Source organism: Amblyomma mixtum, chromosome 10, assembly GCF_055824585.1.
Source record: "Amblyomma mixtum isolate Tamu chromosome 10, ASM5582458v1, whole genome shotgun sequence".
Lineage (NCBI taxonomy): Eukaryota > Metazoa > Arthropoda > Arachnida > Ixodida > Ixodidae > Amblyomma > Amblyomma mixtum.
The window spans coordinates 123,008,985-123,026,484 of record NC_143021.1 but is presented as its reverse complement, the minus strand read 5'-3'; the positions used below and the strand labels follow the sequence as shown (position 1 = coordinate 123,026,484).

Below are 17,500 nucleotides of genomic sequence, written 5' to 3'. Positions count from 1 at the left end.
TAAATACCTTAGCTGCCCACCTGTTATCGTCCAATTTCCTCAGGCGTTCTTCATATAGTATTTTACTCTTAGCTTCCTGTGCTTCGAACGATTCCCAGCCCATATCCCCTTGTACTGCCTCGGTTGTGGTTTTGCCGTGGGCACTTAGTGTTAATCTTCCAACAGCTCTCTGATTTACGTCTAATCTCGACTGAACTTCTGCCCTTAAGCACAGAACCGCATTGCCGAAAGTAAGTCCCGGCACCATTATTCCTTTCCAAATACCTCTTAGTACTTCATATTTGTTGTACCCCCATAATGCCCTATGTTTCATTATCCCGGTGTCTCTTCGTCCTTTTGCCCTAAGAGCCTGTTCGTGCTTTTCCGTGTATATCTGCCCTTCGTTTAGCCATATCCCGAGGTATCTGTATTCGGCCACTTTGGGTATTTCGTGGCCTTGTATTGTAGGCACCTGGTCGGCTGTAGCGTTAAAAATCATCAGTCCTGATTTAGTTGCGCTAAAACCTAATCCTAGAGCATCTCCTTCGTCTCCACAGCAATTAACCAAAGTTTGTAAATCTTCCTGGCTATCTGCTAACAGTACAATATCGTCCGCATACATTAAACCCGGGAGTCGCTGCTCAACTACATTTCCGCCTAATCTGTACGACAGATTATAACCTAGATTACTTTCTTCTAGCCTTCTTTCCATATTTATTACGTAAAGCATGGAACTCAGCGGTGATAGAGGACAACCTTGCCTTAATCCTTTGTGCACCCCCACAGTTGTGGTACCTTTTTTCCCTTCCCATGTATTTTCAACTTCGTTATCTCGTTAGATTTCCTGTAGAAAATCAATTACCTCATGACCGATACCTAAATCTTTCAATGTGCTCCACAGGAGTTCCTTGTTCACGTTATCGTATGCACCGGTTATATTCAGAAAGGCTAAATACAGAGGTCTGTTTTCCGCCTTAGCTATTTCTGTGCATTGGGTAAGCACGAACAGGCTATCATCTAGACGCCTACCCCTTCTGAACCCATTCTGGAGTTCTCCGAGTATCCGATTTCCTTCTACCTATGCTTGCATTTTTAATTTCACCGCCTGCATAGCCAGCCTGTACATAACAGACGTTATCGTAATCGGACGGTAGGATTTGATGTTCATCTTACCTCCTTTCCCTTTATAAATCAAATTCATTTTACTCTGCCTCCAGCTGTGCGGAATTTGCTGATTGCTGACGTCACACAGCGCGCAGCGCCCCTGGTGAGAGGAGCGGGAGTCAGGCCACGGCCGTGGCTATGCGCCGCGCAAGGCGACGGTGTGAGATGGGGCCCCGTTTTTACACAGATGGTATGACGTCACATAGCGCGCAGCGCCCCTGGTGAGAGGAGCGGGAGTCAGGCCACGGCCGTGGCTATGCGCCGCGCAAGGCGACGGCGTGAGATGGGGCCCCGTTTTTACACAGATGGTATGACATCACGCAGCGAGGTCACGCGAAAGCTCAAGGGTGGCTATGCGGCCGCGGCCCGGCACGGGCTGAGGTGGCAGCAAAACTAGTATTGCTTCGCAATAAAAACAGCGCAATGAAACACGATACAGGAGAAGGACAAAACACCAGCGCTGGTGTTTTGTCCCTTTCTTGTGTCGTCTTTCATTGCGCTGTTTTTTCCAGTTCATAAAACATGTACCAACCAGCCCGTATTTGCCCTCTTCTGGAATGTACGGTATACTGCTTAAAATCTTATTGTTCCACCATTCACGCTTCCAGGCACAAATATGTTTCACATAACCTGCCCGCTCTCTTACAATGTAATCCATAAAAGATTTGGGCCATAGATAACTCCAGAAAGTATTAGTAGCCATATTTAATTGTGCAATGACGACCACCTACTACTTCCGGACAGTGAAGGGTCCTTACATTTATATATTTGTTTATTTATTTATTCACATACCGAGAGCACCCGGAAACGGGCATTATTGTAGGGGGAAAACATTGAGAAATGGTACAGGTAGCACAATTCAGGAACAAGAAAAAGTAACGCTATGTTAAAAAGATAACGCGAGATACACAACGTATTCAAGCAAAAGAGTGGATAAAAATGCTAAAAGAAAAGAAAATGTTCAACACAATGTGTATACATGAACTGGATACAAAAACTACAGTTCTGTATACAAAGTACATGAGGAAAATGTTATACAATACCCAAGTAAACGAAAATTCAGCAAGAGCACCGCCAAACATTGACGACGATGCTGACACAACATGCTCCGGCAAGCCATTCCAATCGTGAACTGTTTTGGAAAAAACGCATATTTGTATAGGTTGGTTGGCCTCTTGTATTCCCGAACTTTTAATGAGTGATCTTTTCTGGCGGATCTCTAGGTAGGATCAAGTAAACATGTTTCTTTCCTTATATCTGTTACACCTGAATAAATTTTATGAAATAGCTTCAGGCGGATGTATTGCCTTCTGTTTTGCATGAGGGGCCAGCCCAGGTTGATTCTTATGTTATATGAGCTTTGGGTAAAATTATAATTTGAGGCGACAAACAGCGCTGCACGCTTTTCTATGCGCTCTGATTAGGCAATACGTATTTGTGTGGCAGGGTCCCATGCGGAGCCTCCGTATTCCACTATTGTGTGCACGTTTGAAAATGTTTTATTCCAGCAGGGCCTTGCTCGAAATTCTGCTTTAAGAAGTTAAGGACACGGACAGCCTTAGCTTCTATAAGTTCATTCAAGGACAAGTCTATTTTAAACAAAACACCTAAGTACTTATAACCTGATGCTATCGAGAGATTTTCGCCTTTGAGAGAGTATGTACTATGCGGAACATAAAGTTTCTTAGTAAAGTGGACCACTTTGCATTTCGTAAAATTCAGTGTCACATTCCACGTTTCGCACCACAGTAATATAGAGTCAAGGTCACTTTGCAATTGTGCACTATCATGTGAGCCATAAATTTCACGGTAAAGACAACAATCATGCGTGTACAATCTGATACGACATCACACTGGTTCACATATATCATTAATAAAGATTAAAAAAGAATTGGCCCCAGGGACACCTGAGAGGACTGTTTTATGCGTTTAACTCGCTCCGTTAGGCTCTACCCACTGCTTTCCGTCAGCTAGATAGGCCTCAATCCAGCCTAAAAGAGCAGCAGGAACATTCACTGCAGTCAGTTTAACCATTAACAAATTATGTGCTACAGTGTCAAACGCCTTCTGGAAATCTAAAAAGATACAATCAACCTGTTTACCATTATTAATTTATATTGCTATATCATGAGAAAACTCAATTAACTGAATGTCGCAGGAAAGTCCCCTTCTGGAACAATGCTGTATTGGGCAGCAAAAATTGTTTTCTTCGAGATGAACCATCAAATTGGAGTAAATAATGCGTTCCAGTGCTTTGAATGAGACACTGGTGAGAGATATTCGTCTATAGTTTCTGGATTTTGTTTTGAATTGCAGAACCAGAATTGCAGTTTACCAATTATTCTGGTAAGGCACCAAGATGGAAAGATTTCTGAGAGTCATCAGGATTGGGACAATTGACGTGGTATAGTTTTTCATTATGTAATTTAAATCTTGACCGGGTGCATAGTTCACGTTCACTTTTTGCTGTAGTGCATAATCCATTTTCTGCATGTTCCTAACCATGATTACAAATATACGCCTTCATTAACATAAAGGCCGAACACGTCACTCATCACATTGCGAACCTTGAGCTTTTCAGTAGCGCTGGTGATGATAACAATTATTAGAAAATACTGAAGAACACTGCATCTATTTCTTGTGAAATTCTTCGCCTTATCTTTCAGCAATCATTATCACCTGGCTACCTCCCTGCAGACTGGAATATTGCCATGGTCTTCCCAGCGTTTATAAACACCGATAGAAATTCACTGGAAACTACAGCCTCGTTTCAATAACATGGAAGCCGTTCTAACACATTATCGCCTCTCACATTTACTGTCACCTGCAAATTAATTATTCCTTTCTCAGTAAACAGCATGGCTTCTTAAAAAAATTTTCTTGTGATACGCAAAAGCTACAATTCATGATCGACTTGCATTTCTGCATGGATGCTAACCTCAAAAGTAAGTGAACCTTTTTAGATTTGATAACTTTTTGACTGCGTTGCGCATTAAAGTTTGCTGTCAACATTATTTGCTCATTGCCTCGATTTGTAATACTGAAATGCCTTCATAACTCTATTTTTCGGCAGCAGTTCACAGCAGCGAGCACTTTCATCTTTTCACTCTGTTACGTAACATCTGGTGTATTTCAAGGCAGTGTTCTTGGTCCTTTATTGCTTCTAAAATACATTAATGTTTTACCCAGTGTCACATCTTCTTCACTGTGACGTTTGGCGGGTTCCATGCTGATCAATTTCATCTCTGAATTGACCTGAACCTTATTTCTGACTGGCGTGGTAGTGGAAAATGACGCTTAACTCGACGAAATGCAAAATTACCACTTTCAGCCGCAATCGTGGTAACTTCTAGTGCCTCATATATAGAACTATTGTTCTAGTTATTTAACTCTTATCATCTGGATTAGCGGGCGCTGCCTACGATAACCAGAGATATTCTCTTACTACTTCCAGCACCTCGCTAATAATTGTGAAGTGCTGCTCCCTTGCTGGGCTATTAAACATTACTTTGGTTTTCTGGAAGCTAATTTTTAGCCCCATCGTTCTGCTCTGCCTGCATAACTTATTGATCAGGCTTATCAGTTCATATCTTGAGTGACGTAGCAAGGAAATGCCATCAGCGAATCGGAGGTTGCTTAGGTATTCTTCAATAAATATTGTCCCCAACAGTTACCATTTCGGGCCCCGAAATAGCTCCTATAAACACACCGTGAATAGCATTGGCGAGATAGTGCCTCCGTGCGTTACCCCTTTTCATATTGAAATTTTATTGCTGAGTTTATGGAGGACTATGGTAGCTGTGCAGTAGTTATAGATATTTTCCAATATTTTAACATAACAGTCCACAACACCCTCATTCCGCAATGCCTGCATGACAGCTAAGGTTTCCACTGAGTCAAATGCTTTCTCGTGATCAACGAAGGCTATATATATGGGTTGGCTATATTCTGCGCATTTCTCTATTATCTGATTTATAGCGCGAATATGGTCTATCATCGAGTATACTTTACGAATGCCTGCCTGATCATTTGGATGAATGGAGTCTAACGTTGTCCTCAATATATTACCGTTTACTTGAGTAAATTCATTGTAGGCAACGGACAAGCTGATTGGTCGGGAAATTTTCCTGTCTTTGACGTCGCTTTTCTAATGAATTAGGATAATGTTAGCGTTCCTCCAAGCTTCTGGTACTGTCGAGGTCAAAAGGCATTGCCTATACAGGGTGGCTCGTTTTTCCAACACAATCTCACCTCCGTCCTTCAATAAATCTGCTGTTACTTGATCCTTATCAGCTGCTTCCTTCTTTTGCATTGCTTCTCAGGCTTTCTTCAGTTCCTTTTTCGTTGCTGGCGGGATGTCCCACAGCTGGGCTCTATTGCTTCTCTCATTAACGGTCTGATTACATTCGCTTTTGTATAGATTTGTGTAGAACACTTTGCCTATTTAAGCTATCTTATTCATATCGCTAATGACAATGCCCTCGTTGTCTCTTAGTGCATACGTCTGATTTTTACCAATGCCTAGTTTTCTCTTCACTGCTTTTAGGCTGCCTCCGTTCTTTACAGCATGCTCGATTTTCTCGAGGTTAAGCTTGCTAATTTCGGCTACCTTAATCTTATTTATTACTTTCTTTACCTCTGCTAGTTCTTTTCTGTCTACTATTCTATTATGCTTTGTCGTTATATAGTTCTATTCTGTTATGCTTTGGCGTTTCTTAATCAGATCTTTAATCTCCTGAGAGAGCTTTCTGCTATCCTGTAGAACCATGCTTCCACCTACATCTACGGCGGGCTCCGTAATGATAGCTGTGAGTTTATTGTTCACTGTGTCAACATTACGGTTGTCTTCTTCAGTTAAAGCGCACAATCTTTTCTGCGGCGAAATCCTGAATTACTCTACTTTACCTCTTCTAAGCGAATACGAGACCTTACTATTTTGTGTTCCTTATTTCATGCTAGAGCACCAGGTCATCTCCCTTCACGTCGCTTAAGTAATCTGTGCTGCATCAAGCTCTTCTCTTTTATAGCGCTCATTTTTGTTCATGCTGTTGTTGCTTTGGGTTTTGGTTGCTTGTGCACCTCAGAAAGACTGACCTATCGAGTATGACTAGGCTTTTCCTTTAGATGTTTATTTACATATGTGTTGTATCCATGCCGCTTATGATGCTAAAACGCTACCTATTATGCACCTGTGTAGTTATAGCTGAAATTTTACCGTATACAATATTTTTACTCATTCGTGTTGCCTTCGAGTATGCGTTGTATTCTTTACTTGTTCACACCATGTACTTATGGCGTTTTTGTCACCCTTTCCTAATGCCCTTCTCGACCCTGTAAAGTATCGTGGATAAGTAAATAAATAAATAAATATATTAAAAATAATAATAATAGTCTTTATCTTTGTTCATGCCTACAGGTATGAAAAGGAGTCGAGGAAAAAAACCACAAAGCTTGACAGGCCCTCGACCCTTGGTACACAGATATCGGCAGGCAGGGTTTTTCTTTTCACAGGGTTATTTCCTGGCACGGCACTAGCGTACTTCACAAAGACGATATTACATGTTTATACAAAAATAACACTATGACAAAAGAAAACAAGAATAGATACACAAATAATAAAACCAAGAAAAAAATAGTAAAGCGAAAAAAATTATAACCGTGATTTGACATAATGTACAAAAAGGGAGGAGTGCACATAAGGAGTGCGCATAATTTGTACATTACATTGATTGATTTATCGTACTGGCCGGCGTTTTATAAATTTTGATGTTGTACCCACTCCTATCTTAGTCCAGCGCTGGACTGATAGTATGTTCAAATAAATAAATAAATAAATATGACACTTAAATCAGCGTTTTTGTTTTGCAGTACAGTGAGGTATATTGGTGGTCCATAGGATACCATTTTTTGTCCATAATTGGTCCTCATAGTTTCTATATGCCATGGAAAAATATTGCGTGTGTTATACGACTGATTATTTCTAGTTAATGAGGCCAAAGTTTGCTGTTGTTGCATATTACTTCGTACTTCCTTCTTAAAGCGCGATAATAACTGAAAGCTGTACAAGAAAAGATTTTCAGTGCATTTAAAATTATGAAATAGTTGGTGGTGCTTTGTTCTACATTTAACTGGAATATGGATCGTATGGCCTTTTTTTGAAGAATAAAATTTTTTCAAGAATACCCAGGGACATGGAACCTCAGACAAGGTGACAGTATTGTAGCTGTGAACAGAATAATGAGTTATATAGAAGTTTTTTAATATTAACTGGAAGAATAGTTCTGTGCCTATAGATTTGCCCTTCTACTCGTGCAAGTTTCTGAAGAATGCTGTCAATATCGAGGTTATCGAGGTCACGTCATACCTAGAATCGGCATGAGTTCGGTTGAGTTGTGGTCTCACGGTCGCCATCACTGGCGTCATTTACCGCTCTCCGGACATGAATTCTTCATTCGGAAGTCAGTTTTCTAATTTACTTAGCGATCTTACTTGTCGTTTCCCGAATTGAAGCTTACTTTTACTTGGTGACTTTAACTTTCCGGCTATTAACTGGTCGTCATTAACAGCTCCTGCCAATGATCCTGAAGCTCAGGCTTTCCTCCAGTCCTGTCTCGATTTCTCTTTGCAACAACTTATTTCTGAACCTACGCGTCGTTCCGCCACTACAGCCAATATTCTCGATGTTATCCTGACAAGTGATCCTTACCTTTGCTCCAACATTCCGCTCTTAGAAGGCTTTTCCGACCATTCCATAATCACGGGGAACCTGAATTTTGGGCCCCATAAAAAGGTAATTGGTACTAAACAAATAAGGTGCTACAACTGAGCAAACTTCGGTGAAAGAAACGCTCAGTTGTCAGTCTTTGCTGATCATTTTCTTCACGATTTTTCGTCACGCTCCGTGAAAACGAACTGGAACCTGTTCAGCGTGAAACTTGCTACTCTCATTGACAGATTCATACCCGTCATCAGTATCCCATGCACTAACACAGCGCCTTGGTTTAATAGTCATCTACGTCGCCTTAATAACAAGAAAAAGCGCCTTTACAGACAAGCCGACAAGAACAGACACTCCGAATCTTGGCAACGGTACAAACTATGTGATAAGGAATATCAGTCTGAGTTGATGTCTGCACGTAGGCACTTCTTCACACACGATCTACCGGCAATGATAACAAACAATCCACGGAAGTTCCGGCAGATAATCAACCCCTCTAATCATCCTGACATTACCCTTACCAACGCCGAAGGCAGCAATGTTCCAGTGGCCGAATGCGCCGAACTTTTCAATAACGCATTCACATCCGTTTTTCCCGTGAAGACCTCCCTCTACCTCCTATTTCTGTCAGCACTTCTAATACGTCAATGTCCGAAATATGTAACAGTGAGACGGTATCTTATCCTTACTAGGGAAGCTTAAAACAACATCAGCATCAGATCACCTTGGCTTTAATAACAAAATACTCAAAAATTCATTTTATGGTATTCATCGCATCTTGTCTGCTATTTTTTCATAATCTCTATCATCAGGCGTGATTCCGCTGGACTGGCGCCTAGCTAAAGTTGTGACAATTTTCAAGTCTTGCGATCGTTCTTCACCACTAAATTACCGACCCATTTCATTAACTAGCACTGTTTGCAAACTTCTTGAACACGTAATTCAATCGCAGGTAATTAACTATCTTGAAGAACATAATATTATCTTTAAATGATACTATTATCTTTAAAGGCTACTCATGCGAAACGCAACTTGCCGGATTCATTCAAGACATACATTCATCGATTGGTGCTAGCATTCAAGTAGACTCCATATTTCTTGATTTTTCTAAAGCTTTCGACAGAGTACTTCAAAACCGGTTATTAATGAAACTAGCACTGCTTAATATTCACCCTCTTGGCATTGCGTGGGTTAAAGATTTCCTCTTTTCCAGGTCTCAATTTACAACTGTCAATAACCACAATTCGTCTTTCAGCCAAGTACACTCTGGCGTCCCACAAGGAAGTGTGCTTGGCCCCTTACTTTTCCTAATATTTATCAACGATTTACCGGATTTCATTTCTTCCCCTATCAGACTTTTTGCAGATGATTGTGTAATTTATCGCAAAAATTATTCTAACACCGATCGCCAATCCCTTCAATCTGACCTGGATTCAGTAACAGCATGGCGCTCAACCTGGCTTATGCAACTTAATCATTCAAAAACAAAATTGATGTCTTTTACTAACCAAATGCCTCGAATTCAAACAGCATACTCCTTAAATAATAGCTCACTCGAGCTAGTCACCACGTATAAGTACTTAGGACTTCACCTTCATTCAGACTTAGCACGGAACCACCATATTAACTTTATGCTTGCATCTGCTAATCGTTCATTAGGTCTCTTAAAACATAACCTAAAGCATGCGCCTCCTCACCTCCGTGCCCATGCCTATACCACTCTAATTCTATCTAAAATTGAATATGCCTCGGCTATTTGGGACCCTTACCAACTTTACCTAATAAATAACATTGAATCATTTCAGAATCATGCCGTTCGTTTTATTTACTCCGATTATTCACGTAACACCAGCATTACAGCCTTGAAGAAACGCGCAGGTCTCAAGGATTTATGCCTCCGCCGCAAAGTTGCACGACTATCACTTTTTCATAAACTTTATCATCATCCATCACTTCATAACGACTTTTTTTCTTTGCCTCCTTCGATTTTTGACCGCCGCGATCATCCCTTTAAAATTAGGCGTTTCACGTGCAGAACATTCAACTATGCGCATTCATTCTTACCACGCACAATATATGACTGGAACACTCTGCCTTCACATATCGCAACCACCACTGATCTTGATAAATATTTTAATCTTATATCTTCAATCACTACTGCTTAACTATTCGCGTACATTGTTATTTTATTTGTTCATTACTTAATTTTTTGCAGGGTATGTTACTAAAATGATTCATTGCATTAGTGTTCTGTTTTTATAATTTTAATACTGCAGTAACTTTCGTTCTTTGCCGCGCTGCCATTCTTCTGATTCTTTTGCTTATTTATGTCAAGCAAAGTGTCTTATTTGTGGTTTTGTTTTATTCTGTTCAATTGCCTGTACCCCCCATGTAATACCCTCTCGAGAGCCTTTAGGGGCATTTTGTATAAATAAATAAATATAACGATCCCACACCATTTTCTCATGAGAGATGACAGCAGGTGATTTTGAAGCTACTTACAATTTCGATTGCTTTAGAGTTGAGTACTAGATTTTTCTTTATAATTACGATCTTGTTTTTGGGACGAAATATAACGGCCTTGCTTTTGTTATAATTTATTTTTTAGGCGTTACGAGTAGTCCAGACACTGAGACACTTAGGCACATATTATGCTATAACCAGTGTTGATATTTGACAAAGGGTGAATTGTTCGTCATATACATTTTGGAAACAGTTTATCAAACAGTACGTAAAAAGCTATCGCTGTGGCTCAGTGGTTGTGGTACTCGGCTGCTGACTCAATACCGCGGCTTCAATTCCGGCAGCGGAGGTCGAATTTCGATGGAGGCGAAGTTCTAGAGGCGCGTACACTGTGCGATGTCAATGCGCGTTAAAAAACCCCAGGTGGTCTACATTTCCGGTGGCCTTCACTACGGGGTCCGTCATAGCCTGAGTCGCTTTTGTAAATTAAGCCTCCATAAAGCAAGCTAAACACTACGTAAAAAGTTTTGCAGGGTTTGGCGCTGTAGCGCGACAAAACGTTTGCTGAGACACGTTGCCTCATGGCTGATTCCCGGATCTTATGAAGAAACGTTTGTTGAGGCCTATCACATAACGAGTGGAGATATGAAGCAGAAAAAATAATAAAGTTCAAAGAAATCCGCACACAAATGCTTGCCTACTAGAAAGCCGATCATGTCAACGACAACGGTAATTAATCGCATGTACAAAGGACTTGGGAGAGTTTAGTTAAAGAGTCTGTAAATTTCAACAGCAGGACATCGTACCTCGCTAAGTGACACCTCATGAAAGCGGGATGACTTACTGGTTGTCAGCTGCTTTGGCGCCGACGCAACTAGCTTCCCCCACCGGCTAGACACAGCACACGAATGAAACTTGGAGGGAGCGTGAACGGTTTTAAAAACTCGGCCTACAAACCGGAGACTTGTATCGGCTGCAGCATGTGCGTTCCTTGGCAGTGATGATTTAAGAGAGGCGCCTACGGCGATGGAAGCAGCCTGCCACGAGAAAGCTGGCCCATACCGCTCGATGGCGTTTCAAGAAATGCAAAAAGCGAGGCTTTTTTGAGGCTTTCAAATCACTTTGCCAGAAGCGACAGCTTGAACTCAGACTATACTGCACGAGTGGCAGCATTCCTGAATCAGAAACCTTTCGGTTTCGGTGCATGCGCTAGGGCGCACGGAAATCTTAGAAATGGTTCACGCACCTAACAGAAATGCCATCGGAATACTCGTTCTGAAGACCCTATATAACTGCTGACCGGTGCTACGAGTGTCAAAAGATTAGAAAAGGAGCAAAACCGATAATTCATTCTTAAGCTAATTTCTTTGAAGCTGACGAGGTTTGGCGCTAAACGACGTAGGGGAGAGCCTCTCTCCATAGCTACTAATGGGCAACGCAGAGACCACCAGGTGATGTCACCTAAAGCCGATGCACCTGCACCAATTTCCAAAAAAGTAAGGAGGTCACTGTTCTTCGCTGCCCACCCGAAAAATCTTTCAAACATCATCGGTGTTCGATCACTCCGCAATGAGTGGCACCAATTTCAGCCAATGCCGCCTAGTCTTGCCTGACAGCAGCTCTTCAAAAATTCGATGCGTCCGCTGCCCTCATAAAACTCATGGCTCACACAGCAGCGCACGTAGAGGCCTCGGCGAAAGCTGCGCTTCAGCGACCTTGTGCTCCTGCCGCCCGCCGGCGTATCCGTTATTCATGTCGAATATGTCTTCCCCGAGCTGGAAGATCATACGAATTGTATGATATATCATACAGATTGTATGATATGTCATACAGATTGTATGATATTCTATGATGAATGATCTATGAGGTTATTGCATCATATAACTTTTTTTCAGCAGGGAAAGGACACCAATAGGGTCCAAGGTAGAGCTCCAGGGCGGCACCACCCGCCCACTGGCAATGTTCCTTCTTTCCCCCGGAGATGGCCGCGAATCTACATCGCACGTACACTCCAGCCGCTCTGGGCCCTAGCACTGGGCCCTAACTGCGCGTCCTCCATTTCTTGGAAGGATTCTTCGTGTCGTCATTAGCGCCGTGGGCCTCATTGGCGCCTCCGCTAATGTTGGCTGCGCACCTTTGCTCATTGCACCCTCGAAGGTCATCGGTGTTGTTGACTTCGCTTAACTCGCTGCCCAACGCCATCCGGGCGTAGCACATCCGCCAAGTCAGCGGGCTTCGCGCGTGAAGCTCTGATCCGCGCACCCGTCCGGCACACGGGGGGGGGGGGGGGGTGTTTACGGGACCGAGCAACACCGGTACTAATCCCTTTTGTCCCCGGCGACGGCCCGCTGCTTTCCACTTGCCGCCACCATTGCAGATGGCTCTCCTCGTGCAGTGCTGTGCGGGCAATGGCCCTTCTCCGAACATCGCCGCCACGTCCCTTGCTGAACAAAATTCAGGGGGCACTTTGCTGACCTAAAGTGCGGTGAGGCGAAAGCCTTAAGCTCGGTGTTGCAGCTTGTGTCACTGAGGAGTGGTTAAGATTTTAAGCTTCACCTCTAAGAGTGGAACGCGACAGCGTCTTGCTGCGCTGACAGGGAGTCCACAGAACGCCAACGCTTGTTCGGTTCTACGCCTTTGTCGCCAGTAAATTGGTGTTTGAGGAAAGGAAATGTATCTGTCTCTCATACCTCGGTGGACACCTAAACCTCGCCGTAACGGGAAAGGGGGAAGATGGGAGTGAACGAAGACACTGTATTCACTAGACGCGCCTTTGTTCATTCCAAACCATCGAGCTGGCATGGCGGAACGGTTAGCATGCTCGCCTCGCACTCCGGAGACCGGGATTCGATTCCCCAACTTGACTGATTTTCTACTCGGTTTTATTTATTTATCTGGTCTGACTAGAAAACTTAATTAGGCTAATTGGGTAATTAATTGGGTAACTATCTAAACTCAGTCCCACTTGAAGCATCACTATGAGATCCCTTTAATTGTTTGCATGGTTACTAGCCAAAGTACAATTGGCCCCGTTTAAAATTCGCGCACTGTGACGTCACGACCGTTTCGACCAACTGAAAAAGCGTGACATTTCTGTCGACAACTGCTGCTTACAACGATGAGGCATTAAAGTTTTCCGCCTTAAAAAGGGGGAAGTTCTTCCACGTACCACGGCCGCCTCGAGGAAGCCGCTCATCTCCGCTCCTCAGGCGGCCTTGCGGCAAGCGTCGAGCATAACAGTGGGGGTGATGGAGGCGCAGATAATTTTCTATAGTGAGGGTGAGGGAGGGTCATGGACTCGAAAGCGAGGGTGATGGAAGTAAAGCAAAAATGAGGGCATTTGCCCACCTCTGGTCCTCATCATCTACAACCATTACCATGTTTCGTGTTCAGCATAAACAAGGCATACCTTAAGTTACTTTTGATGGCTGCTAACCATGCAGGCCAAACCGCCATTTGACCCAGGCGATTTCCGAACGCTCAGCACCGTCTTTCTTCAGGAGTGGGTTCACAAATTAAAGTGTTACTGGCTGCCTGGGGCTGCATTTTGTCACAGATTTTTTTGTTTCGCATTGTTTAGCTGGTTTTTATTCCTGGGAAGAACTGCAGATGAGACGGCTGGTAGATGGAAAAGAATATCTATGTTGAGCATTGTTACCGAGTGAGAAGTGAAGTAATGGCGCTAAAGCACAACAAAGAACAGCAAAAATTATGTTCACAAGAAATGCTTCATGTTCACGCTGTTCATACCAGCTAATAAGGCATAGTTTTTGTCGTCAGGTTTACGTGCACCCAAACAATGTTCTGTCCTCTCATGCTGCTATCGTTCCAGTTGTCAATGTTGTAACGCCCTTTCCTTTCCCACAGATCGCTCCGCTGTCCTGCTTAGCGGATATCCTCTTATCGAAGTGTGATGTGGAGAAGTGGGTGTGGGTCTTATTGTTGACTTTACCAGCTTTATTTTTGTTGTCAGCATGTATTCAACAAAGCAAAGCGCGGATATGACTGCCTAATGGCCGGCATCAACTCCAGGAGGCGGCAAGGACGCCCAGCGTAGCTCACGCGCATCTCCTCCTGCGACTTGACCTTCAATCCAGGGCACGAATGTGGACACTCGGGTGTATATGCCGGGTCGCTCGGGTCTTGCACAGCCGATGCCGAAGGACACGATGCCCACTTGCACGGAGCGTGTTCCGTCCTCCCAGACCGTCAAAGGTCCGCCGGAGTCACCCTGCACGGGAGTAATTAATTTGGTTACCATTAAATATAAGACAAGCGCATGTAACTAGGACACAGACAAAGAAGACAGGACGATCACTAAACACCAACTGAGGTTTTACTGCGAGAGGAAGGTACATACTTGCCTTTCGGTGGCACATGCGCACACTGGGTTAGAACAAGCACAAACTAAACAAAGAGTGGCAAACTGCTCCTGAGGTAAATTTCTTCTTTTTTGGACAAGGAATGTGATGCCATGCTAACACACTTATCACCTTTCGTGCTAATGTGATAGGCCTCACAAATCTCGCGGCCTCACCTTGTGTCTCCCCCTACCAAGCCCACATGATGCATCAAACGCCGGCTCACACCCGCACCGCTTACAATGCGTGGCCAAATGGCCGCCCCCCGCCAATGAATTCACCAGCGTGCGGTGGATTCATTTTGCACCGATACAAATTGCATCACAGATGTGAAATAGAAACCATTCCTGAGTGTTTTATAGAGAGCGGCTGCTTAAAATTTGTAGAAAGTGCATCACATAAGTCTTTGTGCGTTTAATAAAATAAAATATTTGGTCCTCTGAAAAAATATTTTCGTCGTTATTATTAATTAGCAAGAAAATAGGAATCTTAACCAAAAATTGATCAACACGTGGCAGCAAAGCTTCGCTCTCCTTTCATTGGACTGAAGCTTTTCCAGCACCTTCTTCAGGTTTGTGGAGAGGCATGGAGTTTCGTTGAAGTCACTTGATTCCCGCTGAATGGTTTTCCAACAGGAGTGATGAACATGTTTTGGAAGCCAACACGGCGACAAGCAAAAAGAAGCAAAAATAATACACACCTTGCAACTATCCTTGGATACTGACGACGTACATATGACATTTAAGTTGTTGAGCACCTTCAGCCTCCTGGTCGAGTTGAATGTCCTTTTGCACGACTCAAAGGGCAGCACAGCACTGGTGATATAGAGAAGATCTTGTGACGACTGGCCACCTAGGGAGAGAGTGCAGGTTAACGCTGGGCGGTCTGGCATGGGAGCACGCATTACGATAGATTTTAAATATAACTGATGCCACCTGCACAGAGAAATAATAATTCCATGGCGACTTTTCCTAACCCATTATGATTCATTGGCTAAATAAAGGCCGACGGCTTCAAGGGTGCTTGGTGTTGCGTCACAGCGTGCTTATGGGGCTCACTGAACGCTAGGTGACAAACATGAGAGTTAAATTATCTGAAAATGCACAGAGTAGTAGTTCCGCAAGCATTTAAAAGTGCAACCACTGCACCCGCTTACACCCGTCAATAAAGCATGGCTACGCACCAAGAGGTCATGGGAATAAACGCGTGTGCCAGGATATGTGCCAGGGCGGAGCCGAAGTCACTGCCACGCTCGCACGTATGGTTCAGTTGCAATAAAATTGTGCAGATCTTGTGCAGATGCCTAAGGAGGGGGTCCCACACAGACGTTTTCTGAATAGGTAAGACGGGTGTCTGGCGTGGCAGGCGTGGCAGGCGCAGCGAGGAAAATGTCCGAAATGGAGAGTAGTGGAAGCTGGGGCGGCATAAAGTGAGGATTCCTGTCGGAGTGTTTCATAACTCCCTTGGCACGGGATTCTAACCCGTGGCAATGAACTTTCCCTCATCCATACATAATCCATCTTTAGAGGTAAGGATCGGAGCAAGGCGGTAGCGGTGCTTGCGCAGCCAAGTGCAGTAAGGATAAAACGTGTTGTGGGGAAAGCATAGGTTAGCGGTCCATTCGATTATTGGAGTTCCGTGGCGCAGAGCTGGATGTTGTTGCAAGGGTCCACATTCCTGTTTAGCGGCGCAGACGCAGAAGTCGCATGATAAAGGGGTGTAAGGACGTATAGGCATGGCGTGCACGAATAACACTGATGACGACAAGACCACGACCTCGCAAACGACACCCATACAGATTTCGCGGTGAATCGACGGCTTGCTTGGTTGGTAAAACCGCAGAAAAGCCCACACACCATGGGATAAACAGAAGACTAATAGTTTTATGGCGTCTCCCTATTGACGGCTTCCGCGGCAGCACAACCGGGCAGGGGCGCGACGGAAAAGGAGAGTACTCCTGGACCGAAACTATTCAAAGCTTTAGCTTTGTACTCTTCGTCTGCTGGTTCCAAAACTCTCCGACCCCAACTAAAGAAAAGCGACAGACCACAAGGTGATGTGCCGCACCCGCTTTTTACGTTGAATATAAAATGACTCAACTGATCACGTGTTTATATTAGAAGGCCACGTGTTACCCAGGCTGGCAGAATAAAAAGGCACAGGGGTATAGGCAAACGAAGGACCGATTGGCATGTTAAAGGACGAACAGAGTACTAGGGCGAATAGATGCCGTGATAATGAAGCATAGAGCATAATGGGTGCACAACAGGTTTGAAGTACATGATGTAAAAAATAGCGCACAGGGAACACACGGGACGGAAAGTAAACGACGCAGACAAGCGCTAACTTGCAACTGAGGTTTATTGCTGACGCGCGCAATATAAGGTATTCACTTTAAAAACATAAAACAAAAACAACCACAAACAGTCCCTCCGGGAAAGACCAAGTCAGAGGAAAAAATTGAAATTGAAGCATCAGGCGCCACTCATCGCTGTGGAAGATCAGTTAAAAAACCATTATCAAAAAAGGAATTCAATGCAACGCTGAGGCTAAAAAATCGATTTCACAGTCTGCCAAGTTAACAGAGGGCTCACTGATACACGGATTCCGACATTTCCTAATATGTTTTTAAAGTGAATACCTTATATTGCGCGCGTCAGCAATAAACCTCAGTTGCGAGTTAGCGCTTGTCTGCGTCGTTTACTTTCCGTCCCGTGTGTTCCCTGTGCGCTATTTTTTACATCATGAACGTTATCCAACTTGCCCAACTTTCCGCTTTGCTGAAGGTTTGAAGTACTGAGATTTATTGGTAAAG

At 43.7% G+C, this 17,500-nt stretch overlaps 2 protein-coding genes across 2 annotated transcripts in view; both read right to left on the bottom strand.

The window, feature by feature from the left end:
• The window catches only part of LOC149326831 (serine protease 55-like), a 121,500-nt gene extending 107,980 nt beyond the window's left edge, over positions 1-13,520 (bottom strand). The window contains exon 1 of the mRNA XM_089564694.1: positions 13,494-13,520. Within this exon, the coding sequence (XP_089420820.1) occupies positions 13,494-13,520 (27 nt within the window). The remainder of the gene's footprint in view (positions 1-13,493) is intronic.
• An 813-nt stretch (positions 13,521-14,333) lies between these two features.
• Positions 14,334-17,500, bottom strand: part of LOC149326830 (trypsin-like) — a 52,622-nt gene continuing 49,455 nt past the window's right edge. The window contains exons 6-7 of the mRNA XM_089564692.1: positions 15,386-15,537; positions 14,334-14,555 (exon numbers count right to left, since the gene is read on the bottom strand). Of these exons, the coding sequence (XP_089420818.1) occupies positions 14,334-14,555; positions 15,386-15,537 (374 nt within the window). The remainder of the gene's footprint in view (positions 14,556-15,385; positions 15,538-17,500) is intronic.